General features: G+C 44.3%; 1 protein-coding gene across 1 annotated transcript in view; it reads right to left on the bottom strand.

Annotated features, from left to right (window-relative positions):
• MTMR7 (myotubularin related protein 7) overlaps positions 1-27,358 on the bottom strand; it is a gene marked incomplete at its 5' end in the record, with an annotated part of 60,816 nt that overhangs the window by 14,321 nt on the left and 19,137 nt on the right. The window contains 2 exons of the mRNA XM_045535486.1: positions 14,432-14,564; positions 21,846-21,980. Coding sequence (XP_045391442.1) covers positions 14,432-14,564; positions 21,846-21,980 — 268 coding nt within the window. The remainder of the gene's footprint in view (positions 1-14,431; positions 14,565-21,845; positions 21,981-27,358) is intronic.

Consider the following 27,358-nt stretch of genomic DNA (forward strand, 5'->3'; position numbering starts at 1 on the left):
TATATAATTCCAACTCTATGACCTTCTGGAAAAGGCAAAACCATGGAGGCAGTAAAAAGATCAGCGGTTGCCAAGGGTTGGGGGAGGGAGGGATGAACAGGCAGAGCACAAGAATGTTTAGGGCAATAAAACTGCTCTATGATACTGTGAGTGGATACATGTCATTAAATATTTGTCAAGATCCATAGAATGTGCAACACCGGAGTGAATCCTAATGTCAACTATGAACTCTGGGTGATAAAGATGTGTCGGTGCAGGCTTCTCTGGGGACACTGGTAACAGGGGGGGCCGTGCACACTGGGGCGGGGGGTGTATGGGAAGGGAACTCTGTACCTATTGCTCAGTTCTGCTGTGAACCCAAAACCACTCTAAAAAATAAAGTCTTTTAAAAAAAATAATGTAACAGTCACCCAGATTAGCTTCAATTGCTTCAGATCTCTAAACCAAAAAAAAAAGGAGAAGAAGAAAGAAAATGTTACAAGTAAAGTCCCAGGCCATCCTGCTTCTTCCTTTTGAAATTTAATATTCCCAAGCATGTCCTTTCACTACTTCCTTACTAGCTGTGTGAGCTTGGACAAGTTACTTAGCCTCTCTGTGCCTCAGTTTCCATATAGCTATAAAAAGGGGATAATAATAGCCCCTGCATCAAAGGGTTGTTATATATGTTAGCCCTTATTACTATTATTATCCTCAAATAATATCTTTATAGGTATTAACATTTACATATAGCCTTTTGCAACTTGATTTTTTCATTCAACATTTTTCGAGATATCCATATTACATAAGTAGATTAATTTCATTCACTTTAACTATAATATTCTATTCTATGACTATAGCTCGTATTATTAATCCATTCCCCTACTGTTGACAATTGTTTCTTCTTTCTCAGTATTTACAAACAGTGCAGTAAAAAACATCTTCCCACGATCTCCTCGTGGAACTCTCCCTGTACATGTATTTTTATAAGTGAAATGGGCTGGCCGCAGTTTCTGCATCTCCAGCTCTGCCGTGCACAGGTGGCCCTGCGTATCCTCGGATCCAGCCAAATGTGGATCAAAAATATTTGGAAAAAATAACAATACAACAATTTAAAAATAATGCAAGTAGCAAAACAATATAACACTTATTTACACAGCATTTGCATCGTACTTGGTATTATAAGTAACCTAGAGATGATTTAAGGTGTACGGGAGGGTGTGAATAGGTTGTGTGCAAATACTGCATCATGGTATATAAGGCACTTGGGCATCCGCAGATTTGGGTATCTGGGGTGGGGGTGTCCTGAAACCCGTCCCCCTTGGATACTGAGGATGACTCTAATGCCGAATTGCTCTTGAGGGAGCTGCACTGGCTTACATTCTCACCGGCAGGGTGGGAGAGTTCCTTTCCCCCATACCCTAGCTAACACTTGGCATTGCAGATGCTTTCGGTTGTGCCAATCTTATTTCTCTAACGATACACATGCCAGTTTTTTGTTTCTTTTCTTCTACTCTCTGGATTGAACCAGGCTTTTTATTCTAGATTCTATTTGCTTGTTTGCTTACTTGCTGTGGAGGAGGGGGGGGGGTCTGTCATTCATGCTGACTTCCCCTCAATTTGCTGGTAATATTTGACTCTCACGTGTAAGAGTGGGATACGAAGAGGCTGGCAGGAAGTGCTGTGTGCATGAGCAGGACTTCTTAGCTGCCGGCCTTTGCTACGGCGGATTTGGCCAGTCTGACCCCCAGATGTCAGGATCTGCAAGTCTTTGCTCTAGGAATGTCTGGGGACCCCAGGAAGGGATCTTCCAAACACCTGAGTCAATCAATAAGGCTGGAAGCCAATGTCCTAAGAGCAGAGTTGGGGTGGGAAGCCATGAGCCTCATTCTTCCATATTTAGACTTTTACTTGACCCCTCTTTTTTTGGTCTAGAATTCCCTGCCCCGCTTTCCCAGCTTTGCCTGGTGCTCCTCATCCCTGCATCCCTCTAGTGAGCCTTTCCAGAAAGTTCATCCCCATCTTCTTCTCTCGCAGAAGTGTGCAAAGAGGCTTCGCCCTTCCACAGGGAAGGGAGGTGGCTGGGATCTAATGAACTGCTTCCTGTACAAGCATCCAGCCAGTCCTCTTGTTTCAGAGGCACCTGATGCACCTCATTCCAGAGCCTTCCTAAGGATCTGCACATCCATTTGGTTTGCTTCCGCTCACACTTCCACCGTAAATTGCAGCTGTTTCTAGTCTGTTAGTTATCACTCATCCGTTTTGCAGCCTTTATATTTTTGTTGCTGTCACCTCCTCTTCCACTGCCTGTCCGTCTGTGTTTTTGCCTTTTTCCTCACTTCATTATCATTTTAGTGGGGAGTCAGGAGGAAGTGGGTAAACATGTTATGTGTAACTGGAACAGAAATGAGGTAACTTTGGGCCTGCAAGAGTTGCAACTGAGATTCCCTCTATCAAACTGAACTGGTAAAAAACAAATAAATAAAAAAAAATAAGCCAGGCACAATGGCTCACGCCTGTAATCCCAGCACTTTAGGAGGTGAGCCAGGAGGATTCTTCAAGGCCATGAGTTCAAGACTAGCCTGGGCAACAGCGACACCTCATCCATAGAAAAAAATTTTTTTAAATTAGCTGGGCATGATGGTGTACACCGGCAGTCCTACCTACTCGGGAGGCTGAGGCGGGAGGATCACTTGAGCCCAGGAGTTCGAGGCTGCAGTGAGCTATGATTGTGCCACAGCACTCTAGCCCAGGTGACAAAGTGAGACCTTGTCAAAAAAAAAAAAAAAAAAAAATCCACTCATGGATGCAAGGTGACGATCAGGAAGGCAGTCTCTGCCTAGATTCTACATGAGGAGAATAAAAATTTCTCCTGAGATGCTGAAACCCTCGGCCTGGTCTCCTACATGTTTGAGATCGAAACTTACACTTTCCTTAAGCACAGAAGCCCCTAAACTGAGAAGTTATCATATCTGGGCTGGGAGTCTCGCAGACACAGACCAAAACCTGCTGGGGAGCAACGCTTCCGTAATTCTGAGGAAGGCCACAGAGAAACCTGCACTGAAGACAAATTTACAGCACCCCAGAGGACAGTGTTCATGATAACGGCAGTGGACAGAGGGGAAAAAAGACACGAGAATCCAGCACGATAAGCACAGCCATCCAGACAGGCTTTAAGATGCTCGAACGGGAGCAGGAGGATGGAAGCCTCCAGCAAAACACAATAGGGGTCGCATTCTTGGTGTGTCTGGGTTCACACTTCTGGTGGTGTGGCCACTGGTGTTGGCCACTGTGGTGGGGCTGTACCCTGACATCTCGTCACGACCACCCTGTCTGCACGGTCTCAGGTCAGGGTTACCCCAGGTATTCGCACAGTATTTGGGAGGTGGACGTGAAGTGGCGGCACTCACTCTGCAGGGCCCGCCCTCTCCAACCTGTCCTCCCTCCCTGCTCATGCCCGGCCTTTCCACCCAACTGCCAGCCTGTGCCCTCCGGGGACCGTGGGGCTCCGGCGACACAGGAGCAGCCGCTGTCCTCAGACGTCTTCACAAGCTCCCCTCACGGTCCTTAATTAGTGACTGTCCTCTCTGCTCTGCTAGCCACCCCGCTCTGCACCCTCACGTCCCCAGTGCCTCCTGAAAACAAAGCCCCTTTCTCAGACAACTGCTAGTCGGCAGATGAAATAAAATACTACCTGTAAGCATCGTGCTGGCATAATGAAGATTCCCCAGAGTGGCAGGTATGATACACGTTTTATTATCTGGTCACTCAGCACAGTGTCCCAGGAGAAAGGAGTTGTTTTGACTCATGTAAACTTGTGAAATCTGAGGCTCAGAAAAGTTACAACACAAAGTGATCCCTAGCAGAAGAAGATCTCAAATACAGGTCTTCTGACAAATCTAGAGTTTTTGCCACCACACCATGGCCACCTTGGTGGGGTCTTTTTGTTTTTTATTTTCAAAGACAAGGTCTTGCTCTGTCGTCCAGGCTGCAGTGCAGTGGCCTGATCATAGCTCATTGCAGCCTCTAACTCCTGGGGCTCACGTGATCTTCCCTTTGGTGGGTTTTACCAGAAATAATACTAATAGTAAAACTTAAATACCAAATGCCAGACACTTTTCTAAGTGCTTGATATAGATTAGCTTTTTCAATCCTCAAAACAATCATTATGAGGAAGGTACCATTATTGTTCTCATTTTTTGAGGCAAAGAGAGGTTGAATAGCTTGTCCAGAGTCTCCCAGCTGACACGTGGTGGGGCCGGGATTCACTCCGTTTGTGTTCTTAATCAGTGCTCTCAATCTCAGCTTGGCTTTGTTTTCTTCTATAATTCAAACATGAACCAGTCTGAGTGCTTCTTGGATCCCAAATACTATCAGCTTAAAGATTGTGCTTTCTATCACTTAAAACTGTGCTGTCCCACCGTAGCAGTCACCAGGCACACGTGGCTATGTGAGCACTTGGGATATGTCCAGTGATGAGATGGGCTATGCGTGTGCAATAGGAATCCAAGTGGAAAGACTTAGTGCAGAAAGAGCACGCAAAACACCCCATTAGTAGCTGTTTATACTGATTATATGTTGAAATGATAAAATTTTGGATATACTGGGTTAAATATAAAAGTATGAAAATTAATCCACCTATTTCTTTTTCCTTTTTTTAATGGAGCCACCAGAAAATTTAAAATTACGAATATAGCCCACACTTGGGGCTTGCATTGTATTTCTAGGGATGGTTCTGATTTAGATTGCTCAAGGGAGTTTAATCTGATCGGAAGCGTTTCAATGTTTCTGCACTCTAGAATAAAATGTAAAACCACGCATCCCCTCACACACCCTGGCATAATGGATCACCATAAGATTGCGGGTGTGGCAAACGGTGTGTTTTTCTTTTGTAAGGTAGCAAAGGGGCAGTTAGGAAGGGAAGGAGAGCTGGCTTAAAGCCTGGCCGCAGGGGCCTTCTAAGGCTGGTCACGTAACTGCGGGAAGAAGGACATAAGGAAGCTGATGATCTAGAAGCCAATTCCCATCAAGCAACGTACCCAGGGCGCGCCTCAGAAAGCTCTCCCGTGAGCACAGGGGTGCGTGGCCCCAGTTTGCAGACAGACGGCTGAATGTGATGCAAAGGCCAAGTGCCAGCCCCTAGTGAGCACCGAGCACGCCCTGCCTTTCTGGCCCGGCCTGGCGGGGATCTGTCCTCTGCAGACAGAGCCCGGCAGTACCGGGCAGGCCCTGCAAGCGGCAGGCTCGCCTCTGCCTGTGCACACGCCCGGCGGGAAGGGTGGCAAATTCCAGCACCCTCCGCGAGCTCTCGCCACTCCCTGGGTGCCTGCTGTTTGGTCCTCCTGTCCCAGCCCAGGCCCTGACCCGAAGTGTCCAGCTTAATCCTAAAACACACACATTCCGCTGCTTGAAGTCTCAGGACTCAACTGACTTCCTTTCAACCTCCTGCAGATAACATTCTCCTGTGGTTTTATTTTGTTTTGTTTTTTTCACAAAACACATCAAACGTTCAGGTTTTTATTGTAGAACCTCAGAGCTGGTTAGTATTCTCACTTGTTTCAAAAAGTCCAGGCAGCCCAAGGAATATCTTGGCATCCAAACTCTGAACTTCTGCCCAGGAACAAATGATCCTTTTCACATTCTCTTCCCACGGGGCATGGAAGTGACAGCGTGTTTAAAAATAAAGACACCAGGCTTTCCAGCTAACCTGGGCACGGCCGGGGCCCACAGCAAGGGAGGAGGGGACGGCTCACAGAACAAGGCCCCGAGCTGTCCTGCCAAGGAGAATGTCCCCACGCTTCCTTTCTCGTTTAGCTCCCACAGCAAGGGGACAGGCTGCTGCGGTGACTGCCCTGTGAGCTCCTTTCTTCCCACACTAAGAAGGGCTCCTTGTTTAACATTTCTGTTTTTGGGAACGTTAAAATTGAGTAGGCTAAATAAAATAACCCCAGCAGATTTTCGAGCAGAGTTAACAACCAAGAGGGTGGTTTGTCCCCCGAGTGCTGAGTGGCCGTGTTAAAAGCAAAAAGCTCTGCAGATGATTAATACTCAGGGACAGATGGGGGGACACGCGAGACTGAAACAATTAGCGCCCGGATTTTTAAATATAAACCTGTTGGGTTTGTTTGGATAAACTCGGGATGAGGCAGAAATACTGATGTGTTCACTCGTGTTGCCAAACCCGAACCAATATTGACAGACCGTTTTGCTGAGCAAAGTTCATTTCAGCTGACACCGGAGGCATATGCCACAAATGACAGGGAACTGTGCTTACTAACCAGGGGTTTAATGGCTGGGTCCAGTGATATCTGTTTTATATAACAGGGCAACTATATCCATAAACATATGTGAGCCACAGTAAAAAAAAAAAAAAAAAAAAGAAAGAAAGGAAAGATATATAATTTTAGAACCTTAGGAAATGTGTAATTTACTTAGAAAAAATTAAGCCTCACATGATCTTCCTTGGGTATTTCCTACACCGATCTTATTTTTCCCTGTACAGTTGCTGGGTGGAGTCAATGAAGGAACAAAGAAAGTCTCCATTTGAACCCTGTGGGATTGGTCTTTCCTGCACCCTAAGGCTTAGAGTTGCAATGTGCACGGCCCTCTCTTAACCACCAGCCTGAGTTCCACTGATGTTTGATTTGTCCCTTTCCCATTTTGGAGTCATAGAAGGCAAGACCAATGAGCCAGTCTTCAGAGAACTGGAAAAATGAGAATAGTTTCCCTTCACTGAACATCCCAGAAGGTGAAACCATTCAAAGAGGACTTTCATCGTGGCCTGTAACGTGGAAATGTTGAGTTAAGCCCACACGAGCCCACCACGGTGACACGAAATAAACCTCTGAGCTCTGCAGAGAACTGTATTCAGCTTATTCACGTCAGGGCTGCTCTCCTTCCCTCCTTCCCTCGCCAACCAGCACAGGCGCTCTGCATAGAGAACTCCCCCTAACTGGAGAAATTCACCCCTCCGATGAACTGAAGCTGCTCTCCAGAGAGTCGCTTCTCTACACGACACCAACAGGACTAAAGATTATTCTTTAAAACATTTCCGGTTCTGATCGTGACGACACTTTCTAGACTCTCCACACAGTTCGTAATGCCCTGAAAGCCATTTTCGTAAAGCCCTGCTTTCTTTTAAAGAATCTGATGATAACATAAAACAGTAAGGTGCAATCAAGCCGACCTTCTGTATACCTGTGTCAGCAGTGCTTGACTTAGTAGCACAGAAAACAGTCTCCATACATGTGTGTGCATGTGTATCCAGTACTAATAAACATGTATGTGTGTATGTAAATGTACATATACAAACACACCAACATATTCCAGAATACTAATCACCATCGGCCTAAAGAAAGCCAAGCAGCGGGTTCACAGGAGAATGCCCTGCTAGTCTTCAGGAGTGGGAACTTTGTATTGAAAGACAAATTCACAGTAGAAGGCGGTAACCGGTGCTATCTTAGGCTTATCCTGGGGTAAGTAGAGTAAGATGTGAATATTAACTGCTGGAGTGTGTAAAACTTTGCAGCAAATAAGAACGACGTGTGCCCATTTACATTCCAGCCAGCGTATGTGAGTAACGGGGTTGGCACTTTCCTCTTAACGAACCCCCTCAACCTCCCAGACCTATTGCAGAGACAATCGTCTCCACTGGGAGGGGAGGAAAGGGCTCAGATGCTGGGGACGCAGCAAGCACGCTGGGATAGGACTCTAGGTCCCTGACTCCACTTTCTATTATTGTCACTACAAACAGAGAATAACTAAAAGTCAATATACAAACGGAGCCAGGATGGACAGGAACTGAACTGAAGGCTGGGTTGAAGAAGGGATGATAAAGTCTAAATAGGAAACTCGATGCAAATGGAAATGGCGAAGTTGAGACTGGGAAAAGACAGGGGTGTCGGAGGCCGGAAAGTCAGGGTGGATACAAAGGGGCAGGTGCTGCAGATGGGGTCAGGAATCTCCGAAGACCAAGATGGTGGCAGCCAGTAACCAACCTGGTGAAGTGAGCAGTGGAGGTGGCAAAGGACACGGGGGTGTGGATCATGCCACATTCCTGTTGCCACCAGCTGAGGAAGCTTCCAGGACCAACACGCTCGTCAACTTGAGACCACATTGTCACTGGCAAGCAAGTACTGGATTACCAAGCCTCAACAACAGCCTTATGGAAAAACAGCTCGTCTTGTCACTAAAATTAGCCCTGGCTATCTTTAGTTTCATGGGACAGGCTTTCTCCTGCAGGCGCTCTTTTCATAAATATCATGGTTATCCAAGAACTTTCCATCGTGCTTAATAAAATATACAACAATCACTCTGAGGGTGACAATTTTTAATCTTTGAACTGTCTCAGTGAGCTGCAAAATCAAGCATAATCAGGAGAAAAACAGCCATTATTCCCTCGTGAAATCACTTTGTTTTCTCTTATCCTCTTCTGGGATAATGACAAATCGTCGTTGGCTTTGACATCCAATTAAAACGTTCCTGACTCACACAGGGATAGCCTCTGTGAGAGTGCCAATGAGCAAGCAGGAACTTCTCTTCCCGCTGTGATTTTTGTCCTATGTGAAAATGTGTGTGTGAATGAAGAAAGCATTTGTCTGTCCAAAGCCTAACACGTAGAACGCTCTCAACAGCCATCTGATGAATGCGTACACATCTGAGATCACTGTGGTAGCTCCTATTTATTAAGAACTGTTTGTGCCTGAAGCTCTTCATACATTATCTACCATGCAGGGCATTATTTATTCTTGGCTTTCAGATTGGAAAGAGTAGCTTCTAGTGGCTTACTAGGCCATCCATGGTTACATAGCCAGTAAATAACTGGGCTGGCTTCTGTTTCAAAGCATACACACCCAAGAGGGCCATGTCCTGCCCTGTGGCCTGTTGCTTAGAATGTGACTGTCTAGATTGGGTGACCCCATCCAGCACAAAATTCTCACACAAGACCACAAAGAGGCAAAGCACACGCTCTCGATCCATTTCTTCCCTCCAGATGCTCGTGCACGGATCACGAGTGAAGCCTCACAGCCGCTATTTCTGCGTGAAGCCACCTAGTTCCACTTCAGTGGGAAAGTGGGCTTTCCATGTGGAAACCTATGCCATGGTGCCAAATTTTGAGGAAAAATGGCCAGATTTTAAGGTCACTATTGGTTGTTCCATCCAACAGCTTAGTCATCTGAGGAAACTGCTAATGGTAAAATGTCAGAATATAGAGAACTGGAAAAGGATTAAAACCTTTATAGCCTTTCATTAGCTCATCGTAGCTGGTAGAACTTCATCTCATAAATTTGTAGGTCACGGGATAGGAAATACTCACTTGAAAATGAAAAACTTAAATTTGAAACATCTATAAAAGGTTGGAGTCTTCCATTTCTTCAAGGTTGACTTAGCCATTACCCCATAAAGACATGAGGCAAGGAAGAACGTATCAGATCAAAAGGACATTTGAACTGATAGCCATAACCTTCCCTTTCTGAGCAGAGAGAAGTATTTCACAGAAACCTTGGAGCTGGGCGTGTTAGGGACTGTCCCCCTGTAGGCGTGGCACACCCAAGGCACCTTGGCAGGGAGACCAGAGCAGGGAATCAATCAAATGACCCCACTACCCACCAAGATGGTGCCTCCCACGACACACTCCAAGTTCTCTGCTTCCAACCATCCCTCCTACACCTACGGAACACACTGACTAATCAGGCCTCCTAACCTTCACACAGAACATATAAGGCAGGACCTCCAGGGCCACCTGATTTTGCCACAGAATGTTCTCCACAGTCCATGCCTACAACTTCAGGGGATATAACAAAAATAGTTACATTTTGGGGCCTATTAGTAATAAAAAGATCCCAATCTCTTAAACTGAATCTGCTCAGCTCCCCTGCGCACAGCACGCCACAGTGTTAGTGCCCAGATGGCTGCACTGACACTGGGCCTTTGTTCCACGTGCTCTGGGCCCACTGCCACCGGTCCCCTCCCTGTCGGGCTGAGGTTGGTCTCTGTCTCTGTAAAACAGCTTGCTGAGAAAACACCCACAAGGCCCGACATGTTTGTTAAATCACAGTTGATGCACTTGGCCGAGTGGACCCAGAGCGTGTCACGAGGCGAGCGCTGACATGCCCCTGAGAAGTGCGCTCTTCCTCCACGTCTTCTGAATAAAGAAAATGAGAAAATTTCCCTACGGGAAAGCACAGGGCCTATCCAACACTGGCCTGGCTGACCGCCTTAATCCACAGCCTGTCGACTTATCCATTTCATTCAGTACCTATTTTAAAACACATCACCGCCTCCCCAGAGAAAGCATATGCACCTTACGTTGGAAAGCACTTTATAGTTTGCAAGAAATCCTTTTAACAAGTCATGAGTTCAACAGGGAAGACATATTGCTTACGTCGTCTTACCAAAACAGACAATGAGATCTGATCAAGTTCACTCAGGGACTAAAGCAAGAACTCAAACCTACATCTTCCCAGGGCACCTTCTAGCCCAACTCCCCATGCAGACGGGCAGTAGAGCCTAGTGGTGAAGAGTGTGCCATTTGCATTCACATTACTTAGGTGAAAATGTTGGTTTTACCACTTATTGTTGTGAGTTTGCACAAGTTTCTTAGCCTCTGTGCCTGGATTTTCTCATCTGTAAAGTGAGGGTAAGAGCAGCTACAACATGATCACAATGACGATTACTTGAGTAAATATATCTTAACAATTTTGAAGTGTCCGATACATAGTAATCCTTCCATAAAGTTGTATCTTCATTACTACGTGAGGTGGTTATCTACGAGCCTGACCGATATCAGAACTGCAAATCAACAAGGATCATCGTAATATGACGGGAGTACTGGGTTCAAATCCTGCTTTGTTATGTGATACCGGAAAAGATGCTTTTAAAAAAATTCAATTAAAAATGTAAAATACCAGACTCTGTAACTGGAGATACTGCCACTCACCTTGCAGAAATAAACTGCCATGTTGTGAACAGATTAGGCAGAGGTCCATGTAAGCCTAGCTCACAGCAACCCCAAACTCCTGACCTCAAGCTATCCTCCCACCTCGGCCTCCCAAAGTGCTAGGATTACAGGCGTGAGCCACCGTGCCCAGACAGGATGCAAAATTTTCTATCAGAAAGGCGGAACAAAATTATTTAATCAGTCTCCTGTTGTTGAACATTTCTACTATTATAAATAAACTACTACTATCAATATAGGCATGTCTATATATTTTTTTTTAAACAATATTTTGGATTAGTCCCTAAAAGGAGGTAATCTGGTAAAAACTATGTATGTCTAAACAAAACATATTATGTCTCTCTAAACTAATTTAAATGATACTAGAAATATTTAAAGTACCAGTTTTATCATATTCTTTTCAGTACTGGATGTTATAATTTTTTAAAAGTGGGTGAAAAGGTGCTTTGAGGTTTCAACCTAACATTTCTTTAATTACCGGAAGTTTAAACATTTTTCTATGTTTATTTGTTTCAAGTTACTGCTTCCTCTTTAAAAAATTTTCTTAGATTAAGTTGTCTAACTCCTCTGAGACTCTGTTTCTCCATCTATAAAGTGAAGATAGTATCATGTGCTATACACTATTATGAAAACCAAACACGATCGTTTAAGTGAAGATACTTATGAAGACTAGCACAGAGTAGCTGCTCAAGTTTTAGCTAAATGAATACACCAGTGAATGATGGTCAATTAGAACCATGCAGTGGCCAACAATATCAGTCTAATATTCACGTCGAATCTAGGCATAAAACTAGTCGTGGGGAGAAAGTGGTATTTTCTGGGCAACGTGGAAAAGATGGCATGTTGATTGATTGAAAAAGGATGTCCCTGTTGTATCTTTCTCATAAGCACCTGCTTACCTTGAAAGCAGGTACAGCCAAAGAGGTGTCACCGGGCAGCCCCTCAACAAGCTGAGCTGTGAAAGTCATTCCATCCACCTCCCTACCTTCCTCCCACCGGTTTCCTACCCAACGCCAAGGATGCCAAGAGGGAAAAGCTCCACCTAAGCGGGTGACAATTTCCTTAGCCTTGGGAAGCACATATTGACTGTTTCAATAGAAAAGGAAATACCAGGTGTCCTTTTATTTTATTTGAGGGAAAATCCACTATCCTTAGGATCAAAAGGGAAACTGCTATGAAACGTACTTACGATAATAAATTACAAAATTGCTATGTAACTGAAAGATAGTTCATCTCCTTGGGAGGTACAAATAGCACAAAAATCATTTGGTTTAGACTTCGTAAATCAAAGTTAAAATTAAATAAGCTCCTTTAAAGGACCTACACAGGATGTGAACTTGGTCCTAGATTTCAGTTTCTGATGAAATATCCTGTAGTTCTTGCTCGTGGACTGAGCTGTTCGGAGCCAGAATGCAAACAATTTTACTTCCCTGTTACTCAGAACCTATTCTGATAATACCCGTAACAGTGGCAAAAACAAACTGGAGAAAACAATCATCATGAATGAAGTACATTATTTTTTTCTCTGCCTACCAAGGTACCAGCAGTGCAAACCTTCAAATCTCTTTGATGCCAAGGACAGCTGTCTGAAGGAGAAAAAGCCTCAGAAGGTTGGTGTGATTGCAACACTTCGTCATCAGCTGAGCTTCCACAATGGTTTATAATTTACCCGGTAAAAACACATAGTCAAACATTGGTCACGTCCCCTGAAAGGCATCCAGAAAGCTGTCCTTGCTTATTGCACCGCACATAGCTGGAGAAGTTATATAGAAGTACTATAATCCCTTAGGAAACAGAGAGCTGCCTTCCAGAACTTTGTCCTTTGGAAAAAGTAGTGAGTCAGACCATAGGTATAAGGGCAGGAGGAGTGGTTCCTGATGAAACACCAGACAGATGCCAATTTAACAACTAAAGCCAAGTTTTCACGTTATAAGCACTCTTAGGAACAACTTGCCACATCGAAGAAAATTTATGTCCTCAAAGTCATCTTATGAAATTACTAAATGAAAAATGTAAAGCATATCAACGTAAATGTGTTTGAATGATGAACACTCACCATACTAAAGTTAGACTTCCTTTTCGATAACATGAACATGTCAGTCCAATTTTTCAACACATAAAAAGCACAGATTGCAGCAGGGTTAGCCAAACTGCCCACAATAATCTCCCCAAGTTTCAGAGGCTCAAACGATCATCCCCAGGGTCCTGTCACTGTGACCTGAGATGCCACAAATTATGTGCAGAAGTAACATGAAGATAGCTCTGGGGCTCTGATTTTTTTCAGATGCAGGAAGGGATTTCTTTTATCCATTCAATGCTCTATTTTAAAGTGTTTGCAACCAGGGGACATCACACTGTCATAGCTAGAAAAGACCCACAGAAATTGTTAGTCTAATCCTCTTGTTTGAAAGCAGATAACAGAGACCCACAGAAGTTAACTGACGGGTTTGAAGTTTCATAATGACCGAGGTGAACCAGAAAGTCCAGGAAAGAGATGGAAATCAGGCCTGTTTGTGACACTCAGGTTTCCCCAGCCCCAACACTAGGTTGTTCTGATTGTACAGAAAACGGCATAAGTAAATGAAAGCAAATATGGATTCCTAGAAAAAATAACTCTTCTCTGTCCCTCTTCATCCCAGATCCCCCATTTCCTATCAAGACAGCCCACTCCCCTCACACGCAGCTCCACCTCAGCGGCGTTTGCCCCAGAAATGCACACACACCCTTCACGGCCAAGGCACGAAGGCCTTGGGCTTTCTGCACCCTCCTCCTCCTCTTCTCAGTCCCCACTAGACCCAGGAGTGGGGGACCATGGCAAGGGTTCTTCCTTAGGCCTTTATGATCACGAGGAGGATAAACAGTAGATGAAGTTGGTTTTGCTTGAAATGCAGAATTTCTGCTAAATGGCCTATCTATGCGTGGTTTGGCCATATGAATAATTCCCCTATGTTACATAATCTGTCTTTTTAATATCCTCTCCACATGCATATATGTCTTGCAGTGCTCACTGCTATCGGTGGGAGTGTTGGGGGTGGGGTCACGTGCGTGTGTATGAGGATGGGACCTCCCATACCCTCCCTTCTAAGGACCACTCGGCAACCTGAGGATAGAGTTAATGAACCTGATGGATGGTTGGTTATTTCTTCAAATGTGAGACTGCTTTGTCTCCAAATGGCCTTGAATGTAGATCAAACTAACATTATGAGGAAGGAAGAAAAACATCCCTATGCACTTTTACCCTACATGTTAAGCACCACTAGAGAGTCCCCGACTGCTAACCCCCAACTGACAAAACTACTGCACAATAACACAAGTAAAATAAGAAAACAGCTGTTAAATGTTTAAAGAGTCACTGCAACATGGTATCTTCCCAACTTATCACACCTATGTAAATAGCATCAGGAAAAAAACAACTTTAAAAGACTATCTTATTCCATTTTGGCATCAAAATATTTCATTGCTTTTTTCTTAACGCTGCACATAAGGAAATGGTTTTACCTTCCAGCATTTTCTGCAGACTGTTCCTCATGACATGGATGTTCTCTATCCCGATAAACTGAAACTTGATATTGGAATAATTGTCTTCATTCTCATAGCCTTTCCCTGCAGCACGATTTGCCATTGCATTAAGCTGCAGTGGTCAGCAAAACAGAACAATCATCAATTATATTCAGGACATGAAACAACCAAAACACGTCACGGATACCCATAAAAACATTCAAAAGGATGTGCAGAAACATAACATGCTTTCGATCACTGGAACACGGTACTGAGATATGTAGGTTCAGGGACTCATGCTGAGCTCATGTTCAACAGTGTGAATTTGTTGGTGTGGGTGACATTTTCCTAGCTGGGAAGCATTCTGTAGACACACCCATCTGGAGATGCCTCTCGCAGTTCCCTGCCAGAGATGCCACACTGAATGTGGAATTCCGTGACGGAGCCAAGTTGCTCCAGTTTAATACCACATGTTACAACCTGTAGGTTTGCAAACTATCAGCAGAAACAGCTGTCAATAGAAGGCTAAGTTATGTTATTATATCTTTCAGTATGATACTGCCAATAAACATGTTATCGAATAGGAATGGTTACATCATTCTAATTTGTCTACAAGGGTCCCCCAGATCCCCAATTAAACCTTGAGCAGGAATCACTGAATAAATTGAAGAAAGGGAATACAGATGCTAAGTCCCCTGAGACATTTCCTCCACCACCTTACTTAAATCTAGAGACCTATTAAGTGAGCTTTTTGATCACTTTCATTTTCATAATTTTGCATATGAGAAGTTGGGGTCTCCTAGTGCAAACTCAGTTAAATGATAATGGACTTGAAGGAATGTATTAAACCCAAACTGCCTTATCCCTGAAATCAAGAAGGGGACAAGTCCTGCTTTAGCTGGGAAATACACAGATCTCTAGAATGAATATATTGCTGCTAATATTCTGTTCTTGCTGTTTTCCTAAGCAGGTCATCACAGCCTAGAAAACAGTATTCACTGACTGTTCTCTTCCTCTGCCCACAAAAGTCAGGAGAGATCCCCCAGGCAGAGAACCTGTGCCAGGAACTCACCACCAGAAAAAATATCTGCTTTTAAGAGCACAATGCAAAGCAGTACTTTTCAAAAAGCTAAGTTAAAAACATATTTTCATTGTCCCAAATCTCTTACTTCTGAGAATCTGACAAAAGCACCAGCACACAAAAACAGATACCCAAGAATGTTTATTGCAGTATTTTTTTATAATAGTAAAAACCCAAGAACATCTCGATAGGGCAATGGCAGGAAAAAATTACGGTTTATTCATGCCGTGGACTACTACCAGGCACCAAGGAGAAGGGCACAGATGATACGGTATCTATACATATGCTCCCCAACTTACGATGGGGTCACGCCCCGATAGACCCGTAGTAAACTGAAAACAACGTGTCAAAAACGCGTGGCTGACTGGGAGCTGTGCCCGCTGCCAGCCCGGCATGGCAAGAGAAGCGCGGTTTCTATCAAATGCGTATCACTTTCACACCATTATAAAGTCAAAAACTCACAAGTCAAACCATCATAACTTGCAGACCCTCGGTATATAGACTTGGAATTGGCCCATGATGCGTTAAGTGAAGAGTAAGCTATGGGATAGTCACACAATCATCCAGTTTTTATAGAATAATCCAACTTACAGATATGCATTTATGACTACGTGTGTTTATTAAGGAGAATAGAATGTCCAGAAGAATATACTAATTTGGCAGCAGTTACAGCAGAAAGACAGAGGGTGGCAAGTGGTAGGGGAATAACACCAATGCTTCAGATAGATACTCTGTACCCTTTCATTGTTACAAAGAATATATATATTAAGTTTATCATTTAAACAACAGGAATAAAATGTATTAGGAGTGGAAAATAAAACAGCCCAGGGCAAGCTGTTGCCACAGGGGCTCAGGTGGGCAGACACCTCACATTTCCGTAGCAGTCCTGCTCCACAACGTAGCTCATGGGACATCAGCTGGGGACATCAGCCCCTCGGGACACTGTCCCCAGTCCACACAAGAGTGTCATCTTTCTCTGCTATGAGAATAAAAGTTTTGGCCTTAATAAAAAAAAATATTAAAATACTGTATTTTTAAGGCAATTTACATTCATGCTTTAAAAGTTTAAATATTTTAAGGGGAAAAAATTTCTAAATTATTAAATTATATAGATATTGTTCTTCTGAAACTATTATAAAATATCACTGCTTTATATAATGATTTTCCAAATCTTATCCTTTATAAGAAGCTTCAATAAACAGAACAAGTTCATAGGATGCTTTCAAGCATCCTTACGTTACATGAACTTATGGTTTGTTTATTCTACATCTTGAATAATTCAGGTTAAGACTACTCAGCACATACTGTTTTTAATAAAAATCAAAATACTCTTATTATTATTTTACTCTATAATTAAGACTCTATATTCACAATTTAAAACAGATGACTGATCTGGGAGAATTTACTGGTAGAAAAGAGCAACACATAACCTTCTCAAAGTCAATGTGTACTTCACATAGTGAACAGAAGGTGGCAGTATTTAATTTACCATCCAAAGTGTAGCTTGTCAGGATTTCCACCTATTTTACAGGATCTAGCATGATAATGCAGCCAAAGCCGAACCCTCAAAGCAGGAAATGTGGTTTTATGATTATAAAAATTCAAGAAGTTATCCTGGATAGTAAATGGATGATATACACAGATGTAAAGATATAGTATCCCTTACATAAACAACTCACTATTAGTAAGTCAAATTTGGTCTTCTGTCCCTTTGGTTGAGAACTCCATGTCACAACCAAAGAAAAAGCTATTCATTTCAGCTCCTAAAAACCCTCAGCAGATAAAGCCCTAGGGGTAACTGTATTCCAGTTTTACTTTATGTTTAAGAAACACAACAGATACGTGGAAAACAGGACTGGAAAAAGTACCCTGTTTTCTAACACAAGATCACTTTGCTATTTGAACATCGCAGCATCTTTGGATGCAGAGAGAAGTTCATAAACGAAACAAAAAGAACTCTGTCGTTTCTCGATGAACACTCAGTGATCACCTACTGTGAGCCAGGCAATGAGTGGAGGAAGATGATGAATAGGAAGCTGTCCCTGCAGTCTTAAGCTCATAATTGAGTATGGCCGGGAAAGCACATGGCGCCAGTGGCCACAGACAAGCCCACCAGGCCTGGGTGGGAGCTGAGTAGACAGCTGGACTCTGGAGCAAGCCCACCCGGCTGGGGAGCAGGGGTAACATCCCATGACAGAGTCAAAGCTTGGGCTGGGCTGTAACAGAATCCGCGAGGATGGAGAGAGAAGGGGAGGGCATTCTAGACCAAGCAGTGTGGAGGCACAACCATCTAATCACCAATCCTAGAGAAAAAGAAAAACATTCCACACGACATCCTGTTACACAACCAAAAACTCACTGACGTGGGGAAATCAGAGGGCATAACCACAGAGCAGTCTCTGGAGAAGGAGCAAGGACAAAAGGCTGAGCGTCACTGTGGCAGGTGCCTACCCTTCTCTTCACAGCTCAGCGATTCCGCCAAAGCTGCTGGGGTTCAGAGCAGGGCGTGGAGCCCTGTGTGCTCCTCCGGCCCACCCTGGCCTGACTTTGGATGAGCTCGTGGTGGCTTCTCCAGCTCCCCTGGGTGTGCACTCAGAGATGGCAACCTTCCTGGGTCCCAGAGTGGTGACCTGGCTCCAGTGGAGAGTTTTTGTAACCAGACAAAACCATCATGGCCAAGCCCAACATGGGCTTTGCAGTCAGATAAGCCTGGATTTGAATCTGGGCTCTGCCCTGAACTGTGTGACTTTGGATGAATTACTTAACAACCTCTTTAAATCTAATCCCTTACCCATGAAAAGAAGAAAAAAAAAAAACCTCCTAATTTGCAAGATTCTTATAAGAATTAAAGGAGAAAGTGCCTGGCATTTTCACAACCTCACCAAAGTCCCAGAACAAATTAATGATAAAGTCATGAACAAGGATGCGACACAATGAATAAATACTGCATCAGCACTTTTCCATATTTTCTTAAGGCACCAAACCCTAGCAGTAAAATATGACCTGAAGGGCGTGATTTTTTTAAGCCGATGATCAACACATGCCTGAGGACCTCACTGCCTTTGCCGGCCCGAGAGTTCAATGTCAACAGCAATCCCGAAGCCTTTCATCTGAACAGGCGGCTCTGCAAGCTCTTTGGTGGGGCTAGTGCTGCTCAAAGGACAACAACTGCCCGGGCCACCTCCTGACCCTTTCTCTTTAAAATTAAACCTGCGAGCAAACCTGGGAAGTGCCCGTTCACCGCTGTCCACACCTTCCATGGCAAACATCCACCCCGTCTCCTGGCTACCGGGGAGGCCTAATGTGCTCCGGAACAAAAATCAACAGACGTAATCTTTAAAAGAATGAAAGCTCTAAGCAAACAGTTTAAAACTCATGCGAAGTGCGTGTGTGCGTGGACATAGGTGAGACGAGGGCACGGCTGGTACAAGACCCCGCTTTTCTTTAATGGATCAGCATCAAACTGCTTATCGCTGAGAGCAAACACGCTTAGTGCTAAATATACCCTTCAGATCAAATCCTTTGGATTAATTTATTTTAAATCTGGAATATGCCCGGCTCTACAGCTGGCGCATTTCCTAGAAGGTTTACATAACATAGCACAAACTTGGATTGCTGGCCCTTAAATCAGTCGGTGAAGCTGTTTGCATTGAAACCTGAAAAACCAGGATAGGAAAAGGGCTCCCGCTCTCTGCTCAGTAAAGCCCCTGTCTGGTCTTCCTTCTCTTTTGTTTTCTCACCCTGTCTTCAGTGCACCTGTCTCAGAAGCAGGCATTCATTCAATCATCTCTAACTATTCGGAGATTCAGAACAGCTCCGCCTTGCTTAGATGCAAAGAGGATGAAGAACGGCAGGCAGTGTGAGCAGGGAGGGGTTAAAGCACAAATCAAAAGAGAACAGTAAAAGTCAGAGATTTTTCTGGCATCTTTCAAGTGAAAAATCTTCGAGCAGAGAAGCTATTTCCCCCCCAGTTTGGAGCTTTTATCCGTGTGTTGTGCTGTGAACATGTATTTACAACAAAGGGAGCCTTTACCTCCGATCTACTCGAATGTGAACGTGATCTCGCTGTAAGATCTGTTTCGTCACTGGTCCCCGTGACTGATCTACTCATCCCGCATCCGAGAGTAACTCTCCAACTCACTGCCACGCACAGCTACCCCTTACCAGACCCGGGTCCGAAGCAGACAGGACTGTTCTGAGGTCAAGGGTATGAACAAGGCACTGATCTCATACCGGAACATCACAGTTAAATGATCCAGAGCATGAATCCTGATATTCGGGTGACATGAAGCTCAGCAAAAATTACCAAGGTCTGAGTGCCTACCCGAAGGGTACTATCCAAGTCCCATGATTTCTCACGTCACCAGTGAGTACAGGCTACGTCCAGAATTGCCCACTCTTAACAGCGGATACTTTTAAGTGACTTGAGCTGTCACTCCTGATTAGTCCTATTTCCTCCCTCCTGTTGTAATGTTTATTTCCTTATGTTCTATTTTAAATAGTATCACTGACATAGAATTCACATGTCACACAATTCACTCATTTTCAACGTAGAAGTCAATGGTGTTTAGTATGTTTACAGAGTTGTGCGACCATCAGCACAATCTAACTTTAGAATATTTCCATTACCCCAAAGAGAAATCCTCTACCCGTTAGCAGTCACTTCCATTTCTCCCCTACCCCCCCCCCAGCCCTAGGCAACCATTAATCTAAAAACTGTCTGTTGCTATGAATTTGCCTATTGTGGACATTTCATGTACATGAAATCACGATATGGGTCCTTTCTGACAGACTTTGTCCACGTCACACAACACTGTCAAGGTTCGCCTATGTTGTAGTATGCATCAAGACTTCATCCTCTTTTACGTTCCACTGAATGGATATACCACATTTTACAAATCCATTCTCAGTGGAGGAACATTTGGTTACTGGCACGTTTTAGCTATTAGTAATAATGAACAAATATTCACATACAAGTTTTTATGTGGACATGCTTTCACCTCTCTTAGTTATACACGTAGGAATGGAATTACTGGGTCACACAGTAACTCTGTTTCACATTTAAGGTCCTTATGCTCTTTTAACCTTTTTGTGATGAAAACAATTTCAAACTGTAATTTAGAAAGTAAAGAGTTGCTTAAAAATCAACCTCTCACCCTACAGGAAAACCACTGTAAACAGTTCGGTATACATTCCCCCCAATTTTTTTCACGGGGACTGTACATACATCGTTTCCGTATCCCACTCTGGTTGCTTAATTGGACATCCTGGACCCCTCTCCACACCACATGGAGAGACAGAGCTGCCCGTACGTCTTTCTCATCAGTCATAGGTCCAGGTACATTTCCATTATTAGCTAGAAATTACAATGGCAAACGTGTGGAATAAAGGACATTTCATTCTGTCCTCTCCTTTTGACCGACAGAGTCAAGGGACCTTTGGGTGATTGTGTTTCCGTGTATTCACCATCACATCCCTCTGGGAGCTCCATCTGCTGATTGGTTTTGAAAGAATTGCATCTAAGGAGCAAAACTGGAAATTTTATTGGACCTGACACTGATTCTCCTTAAAAAAAAAAAAAAAAGTAAAGCTGGAGTGGAGGTAAGTGTAAGATCAACTGGGCTTACCCCTTGGTGACTAAATCTATTACTTCCTATCAGTGGTTTTATTAAATTAGAAAATTAACACATCGATATACATGCAATTATAAAATAATATTTTTCTACCAACAGACAAGTAGAAAGTTCTCTACCTCCCCAAATCCTATTCCTTTCTCCATGGAATTTTAGTAGCTTAGTGTTTACCTTTGCAGATCTTCTCTATGTATTTTTACATACCTACAGTTTTTGTTTTTACACAAATACAACAGTATGCATATTATTTCATAACTTGTTTTGTTTACTTAGCATTATAGTTTATGCATCTTTCCAAGTCACAGGTACAGATCACCATGAGCTGAATTTGAAAAGGTATAGGTGACTCCATCACAGGAATGGCAGTGCCAGAGCTTCATAGGAAACTTCATATTGTCAGAGCAGAAAGGGTTGATTTATAAACAAATCAGATAATAATTCGGTGTGTTTAGGAGAGCAAGCTCCAACATTAAACCACGTCCATTTATCGTGTGTCACTCTGCACCCAGCACCACGCCAGGGGCAGGGGAACGTAAAATGTCCCTAACACACTCAGGGGCTGCAGGAGCTGAGGACCTCCAGGAAGCAGCCCCGCAGGGTGCCCAGACACTGTGCATGGCCTCTGTGACAGCCACAGCAGTCTGTCCCCAGCGTCCTGACTCAGAGCTGCAAAGGCAGGCATCGAAATGGTGGCACTTACTTTAGGCCGAGTGTCAACGACGTAAATGAAGTCGCTCCCTGGGTTGGCTTTCCTGATGGCCTGGAGCATCTGCTCATCCTCCAGGCACCGGGCACTGAACCCGGACAGGGGCTGGCTGCTCCGGCAGATGGAGGCCTGGGGGGAAGGTCAGAGCAACACAGCACCGTCAGGCGACTGCACCCACCGGACACGCTCCGAGCGTGTCTCCAGAACACTGGTGCATTCACGCCCCACGTCGGCTTATGAAAATATGGTAGAGCTTTCTGGAAATCAAGATTTGTTTATTTTTAATTCAGGTCAAAGAAACCAGCAACGGGCAAGCAGTACAAAAAGCCTCTCTGTGCGAGACACTAGAAATGTGCAGGGATGTTTAGATAGGATCTAAATCATGAAATCGAAACCCATCGAAATAACCTACTTTCCTTTTCACTGACATTGTCTCATTTTCCTGCTCAAAGTGGAAATACAAAATAAGTAATTGTTCTCCTAAAACTTACAGGATACTATTAATGGCAAGACTACTAAAAATATATATATTTTTTAATGCTTTTCATCACCTTTTCGCTAGCCCATTTAAAAAGATCACAAATACCAAAAACCAGTTCTGATTCTAAATGGGAAGTTTTGGCTGTGATGAAAGCCCGGGCTGCCACCGAGAGAGAAGCCCTGTGGGCAGGCTGACGAGGGACAACTTTCACTGCGAAATAGTCACGTGGCGTCACAGGCGCTCACGGTGCTCGTGCTGCAGGGTTCTATCTGGGAAGGGGAACCCAGCTCTGAGTCCAGCCACAGTGTAACTGTCCTGAAAGGCCACCCCAGGACAACGTGGCAACTCCGTGGATCTCTCCAGAGAACTCTGGCGCTCCTCACCGGAGAGGGCGGGGATGTTGCTCGCCAGCTCTAAGGACCGAGAATGGCAGAATGGCCAGACACACAACGGGGTGACCGTATGAGGGTTCCAGGATCATCCGCAGTAGAGACACGCAGTTACTGAAGTGGCTCAAGGACATCTGGGGCCACAGCCAGGTTCAGAGTGCAGGAGGCCCGGGCATGGGGCGTGGGAAGCAAAGCGAAGTGACAGCAGAGTGACCCAGAGTCATTTCGTGCTTGAACAGTGGGGAGGAGAACTAGACCACTGGGTGTGAACACGGAAGGGGGGACGGCAAGCTATGGGGAGGTCAAGTAGCAAGGTGATGGGACGGCAGGGGGCAAGGGGGGTCCACTGGAGGGGAAGCGAGTGGCCACTGGTGGCTTTCACGGGGGTCCCGTTTCCTTTCCTCTTTAAGGGGCCAGAGTCTGCCACCCTGCTCGGAGGGACTTCTCCCTGGAGAGAGACCCATTCTGAGTCGGCTTTATACGGTACTTTATCTGGGTTACAGAGAGATTAGCGCAGGACAGCTGCCACCAGGCATTGCGGCAGATTCTATCAGAAGGGTCAGACGGGGAAGGGAACGTAACCCCACGGCGAGCAGGTGTCTGAGACAGCGCACACCGGAGCTCACTCAGCCAGGATGGAGCCAGTGAGTGACAACGGCTGTCCCGCATCGCCTGCCGGCTGAGAGCAGCTAGTCTGAGAGCTGGGGTTATGCCAGACCCGCGTTACACTAGGAAATGCGGCCAGTGAGTTGAACCAGACTATGTTTTGGTATTTTGTAGTTACATTTTCTCAATAACCTATAGATATTATTTCCAAATGAAATTCTTCATTGACTCGGTGATTGGTGACATACGGTTTTTGATTTTGTACAGAACAGTCAGAGGTCCCCGAGCGTTTCTGCACACCTGCACCCAGCCTAGCTAGTCGGAGGCTTGACAGAGTATTACTATGCCCTGGCAGCATTTCTCACTGATGTCAGTGCCCTGAGAGCAGAGATGACAAACTCCTCAGGGGTAAACTGTCAGGGGAGCCTCTCATTTACGATGCTACTGATAATTGAAACAGCCAACATTTTCTCATGGCTTACTACTATTTTTGACCATTTATGTGACAGGCTCTATTATAAGAACTTTGTATACTTTTATTTGATCGTTCCAACTATCATATTTCCAATTATCATATTATTTCTTCCTCTTTATAGATGAAGTGACCAAGGCACAGAGAGGTTAAGTAACTTCTCAAGGTCACACAGCTAGTAATTGAGGAAGCCTGGATTTGAATCCAGACCGAACTGTCAATCCCAGTTTTGTTCTAACTCACTGTATGATCTTGGGTAATTTATATATCTTCTCTGAACCTCAGTTTTCTCAATTATAAAATGGGTAAAACATTAAGACTACAGGCTGTGATAAGGGATATAACACTCCTAGAACTGTGCCTAACACATAGGAAGTTTCAATAAATATTAATTATAAAAAGAGAGCAAGAAGGTCTGTATTTTTCTTAAGGAAAATTGCCTCATCGGAAATCTCCCAGAGTTTTGCTTCCCAGAAATTTCTACTGTGAATTTGGGAGCCCACGTTGTGTACAATTTAAAGTAAAACTTTTCTTTTAAAAAAAAATAATAAACAACAAAGGATAGAGAAATTTTAAGAACTCTCAAATATAAACATACACAGAATTCTGAACACAGGTGACATTTGCACATCTCTAACCATGATCTGCAAAGCTGTTAATAGCTGGATATCCAAAGGGAGCCTGAGTGGCTCTATATAACCTGTGCAAGGCCTAAAATTAATATTAGGAGTTGCCTTGACATCCAGTAAAATTGGGAGGACCTCAAGTGGCCTCACTGCAAGTTCCCTTCCACACGCTGCTCCGATGGGTAAGGGTCCCCAGCTAAACAATTCTCCTTGTCCAACAGAGCAGGTGCAGCCGCTGTTCACTGCCACGTAGCAGGTTTCAGTTCCCTGCAGCCCATGGAATTAGTCAAAGAAGCTCATCACATCTTCCTGCAGGAACCAGGGTGACCCCCCCCACCTCCTGATACTACCACACAAAGCCAGCCTCTCACAGCCACTGCTTGTCATTCTGTCCCCCACTGCAACCTCATATGGCCTTTCATGGCACGTGGTGTCCTCCCCACCCCTGGGCAGGGAATACACGTGACCGATAAACTGCTATCGGTCTCATCCGTCCAATGTCCAGTGTTGCGTGTTTGGCCATCCCCATAACGCAGGGCAGGAACCCCTCCCTCACCAGCCAGCAAACAGGACAGGATCGTAACACCAATGTGGTAACAACTGCCCCAAAGGGGATTGTGTACCTTCACCACGGGCATTTATATCAAAGGACCCCGAACGGGACTTCAGGTTCATACCTGAATATATGAAATGTACGTACAATACATTTCAAGCTTCTCTCAATCTAATCACCAATTCCCACTGCCCAATATTAGCCAAGTCATCTTACCATCAAAATCTAAGGTGTCCCTTTGGTAATGACACATACGGAAAAATATTTTCACTATACAATGTAGTGCTCTTATATTCACAAGCCTAAGATCTACTGGGGTAGAAATACATCCTCTTAAGCCTAAAATCTCAAAGGGAAGAAAGAAAGATCAGCGAATTCATGGAATCTGCACCTGTTTGCCTTTTATGGAAGACTGCCTGTTTGACAGGTGGCTTTCAATGAGCAATGACAGCACAGAAAATTCCTTTGGTATTTCAGCGTCTTCCATTGAAACCACAGAAATCCACGTTTGGTAGTAAGACTTCCCGTACTGAAAAGCCCTAGTCCAGCCTGAAGCATTTATATCATCAGCCTTCATATTAAAATCTAAACATCGTTATCAAACACGAAGTTGATCATTGTTCTGCCTGCACTGTAGATTTTAGTTCACGGGGTGGGAGAGAGGGCGGGCCCCCAGATCGGGGAGCAATGCTTAGCAATGTGTCTCTGTTTTGCATCTTGTAAGAACAGCTAAAACTTGAAATATTTTCTGCTTTAAAATTTTAAATATAGGAAATCAAGTCTCTTCAATGACAACTAATTGCTGTGTGAGTTCCTTTTCAGGGCTGTAGATCAAGTAAAGCACAGCGCTTGGGAGCAGGGGTGCAGCGTGAGGTCTGAAGTCAGCAGGGGAGGAAGCTGCCTCTGAGGTCTTCGTGCTAAAAATTCTATCCTTTGTGACACAGGACACACTTGCTCCCTATAACACTCACATTGACCAAAAAGAAAAAAAAAAGGAAAGGTCCCTTTTCTCTCAAGAATCTCAAAAAGAAGCAAGCTAGGTAGGTACCATCCTCACCTTCTAAATACCCTGCCCAATCCCACCTCCAAAACAGCGATAAAAGATCCTCTCCCCTCTCTCCCGAATTCATCTCCTCTCCTACTCACCAATGGGCGCTACAAGAAACGTGAATGTTACTAGCATCCTACCTTCAAATCCAACATCATGAAATTCCACATCCCTATTCATGCCATCCTTCTCTTTTTTTTTTTTTTTTAAAGGAGATTAACATCCTCCTTTGCCTCTAACGGCTGCTCCAGTTCTGCGTAGGCTGAAATATATTTGGAGTTAAATAATACAGCATAGCAATAAAATGCTTTCTTTCTTTACACCCCAATTCTGAGCTAGGAAAAGACTAAGACCAGTGGGTGTAACTAAAAATAAGATAATTTATATCCTTCCAATTAACAGAACTTACACCACTAAATGAATAGCTCCCTTCAGAGCGGGCAACACAGAAGGCTGTGTGCTTCCTCTGGGGAAGCTGGCATTGCTCAAAATGTTTCTGGAAGCTTCCCTTAGAATCTGACTCAGACCCTGCTCTAACCCCTGGCTACAGATGCAAGCATGTGCACACACACATGCGCGCACACACACACAGCCCTCTCTCAATTACTTATAGCTTCCCTTGGCTTTGAATCCAAAACTGTAGTATCGAGCTTGAAGACCAAACTTTCTCACCTGACTGGAGCCAAATAACATCCACAGTGGGTTGCAAAGACTATTCTTGTTCCTGCAAATTTGGTTTCCTGTCCGCCACAGAAATGGAACTCCGAATTTTAGTTGTTGACACGGCAACCCATAAGACTGTATTTTCTCCCCTGCCCTGTGCAGTTCTGATTAGTGGCATGTGAGCAGAAGTGGCACGTGGCAGTTCCTGGAAGCCTTCCTCAAAAGAGCTGGGAGCACACCACGAACCCTCTCGCATCTGCTGCCTGGGGTGGGGAGGTGACACTGGGTACCAAAGTCATCTCTTGCACCAGGCAGACAAAAGCCAAACCCGAGGTCTGGCAGAGCAGAAAGGTGGAAGGAGCTTGGGTAGCTGAGGGCTGGGTGGCATAGAGCCAAGACACCAGGCATCCCAGCTTTGGAGGTTTATGCGAGAGAAAATAAGAGTTCTATCGTATTAGACCAACTGTTTCTTAGGGTCTCTGTTAGTTAAAGACAAACCCAATTCTACCTTTTACAGATAATATTAAAAAAAAAAAACCCACTCTCTCCATAAACAAAGATTTCTTATACTGAGACTACTTGAAAGAACATGCCACTAAAAAGACAAAGACAAAGAACATGCCACTGTCTTGGGGGCTTTTCTGAAATAGGCAGACCAAGGATCTCTGG

The sequence above is a fragment of the Lemur catta genome, chromosome 22, assembly GCF_020740605.2.
Source record: "Lemur catta isolate mLemCat1 chromosome 22, mLemCat1.pri, whole genome shotgun sequence".
Classification (NCBI taxonomy): Eukaryota; Metazoa; Chordata; class Mammalia; order Primates; family Lemuridae; genus Lemur; species Lemur catta.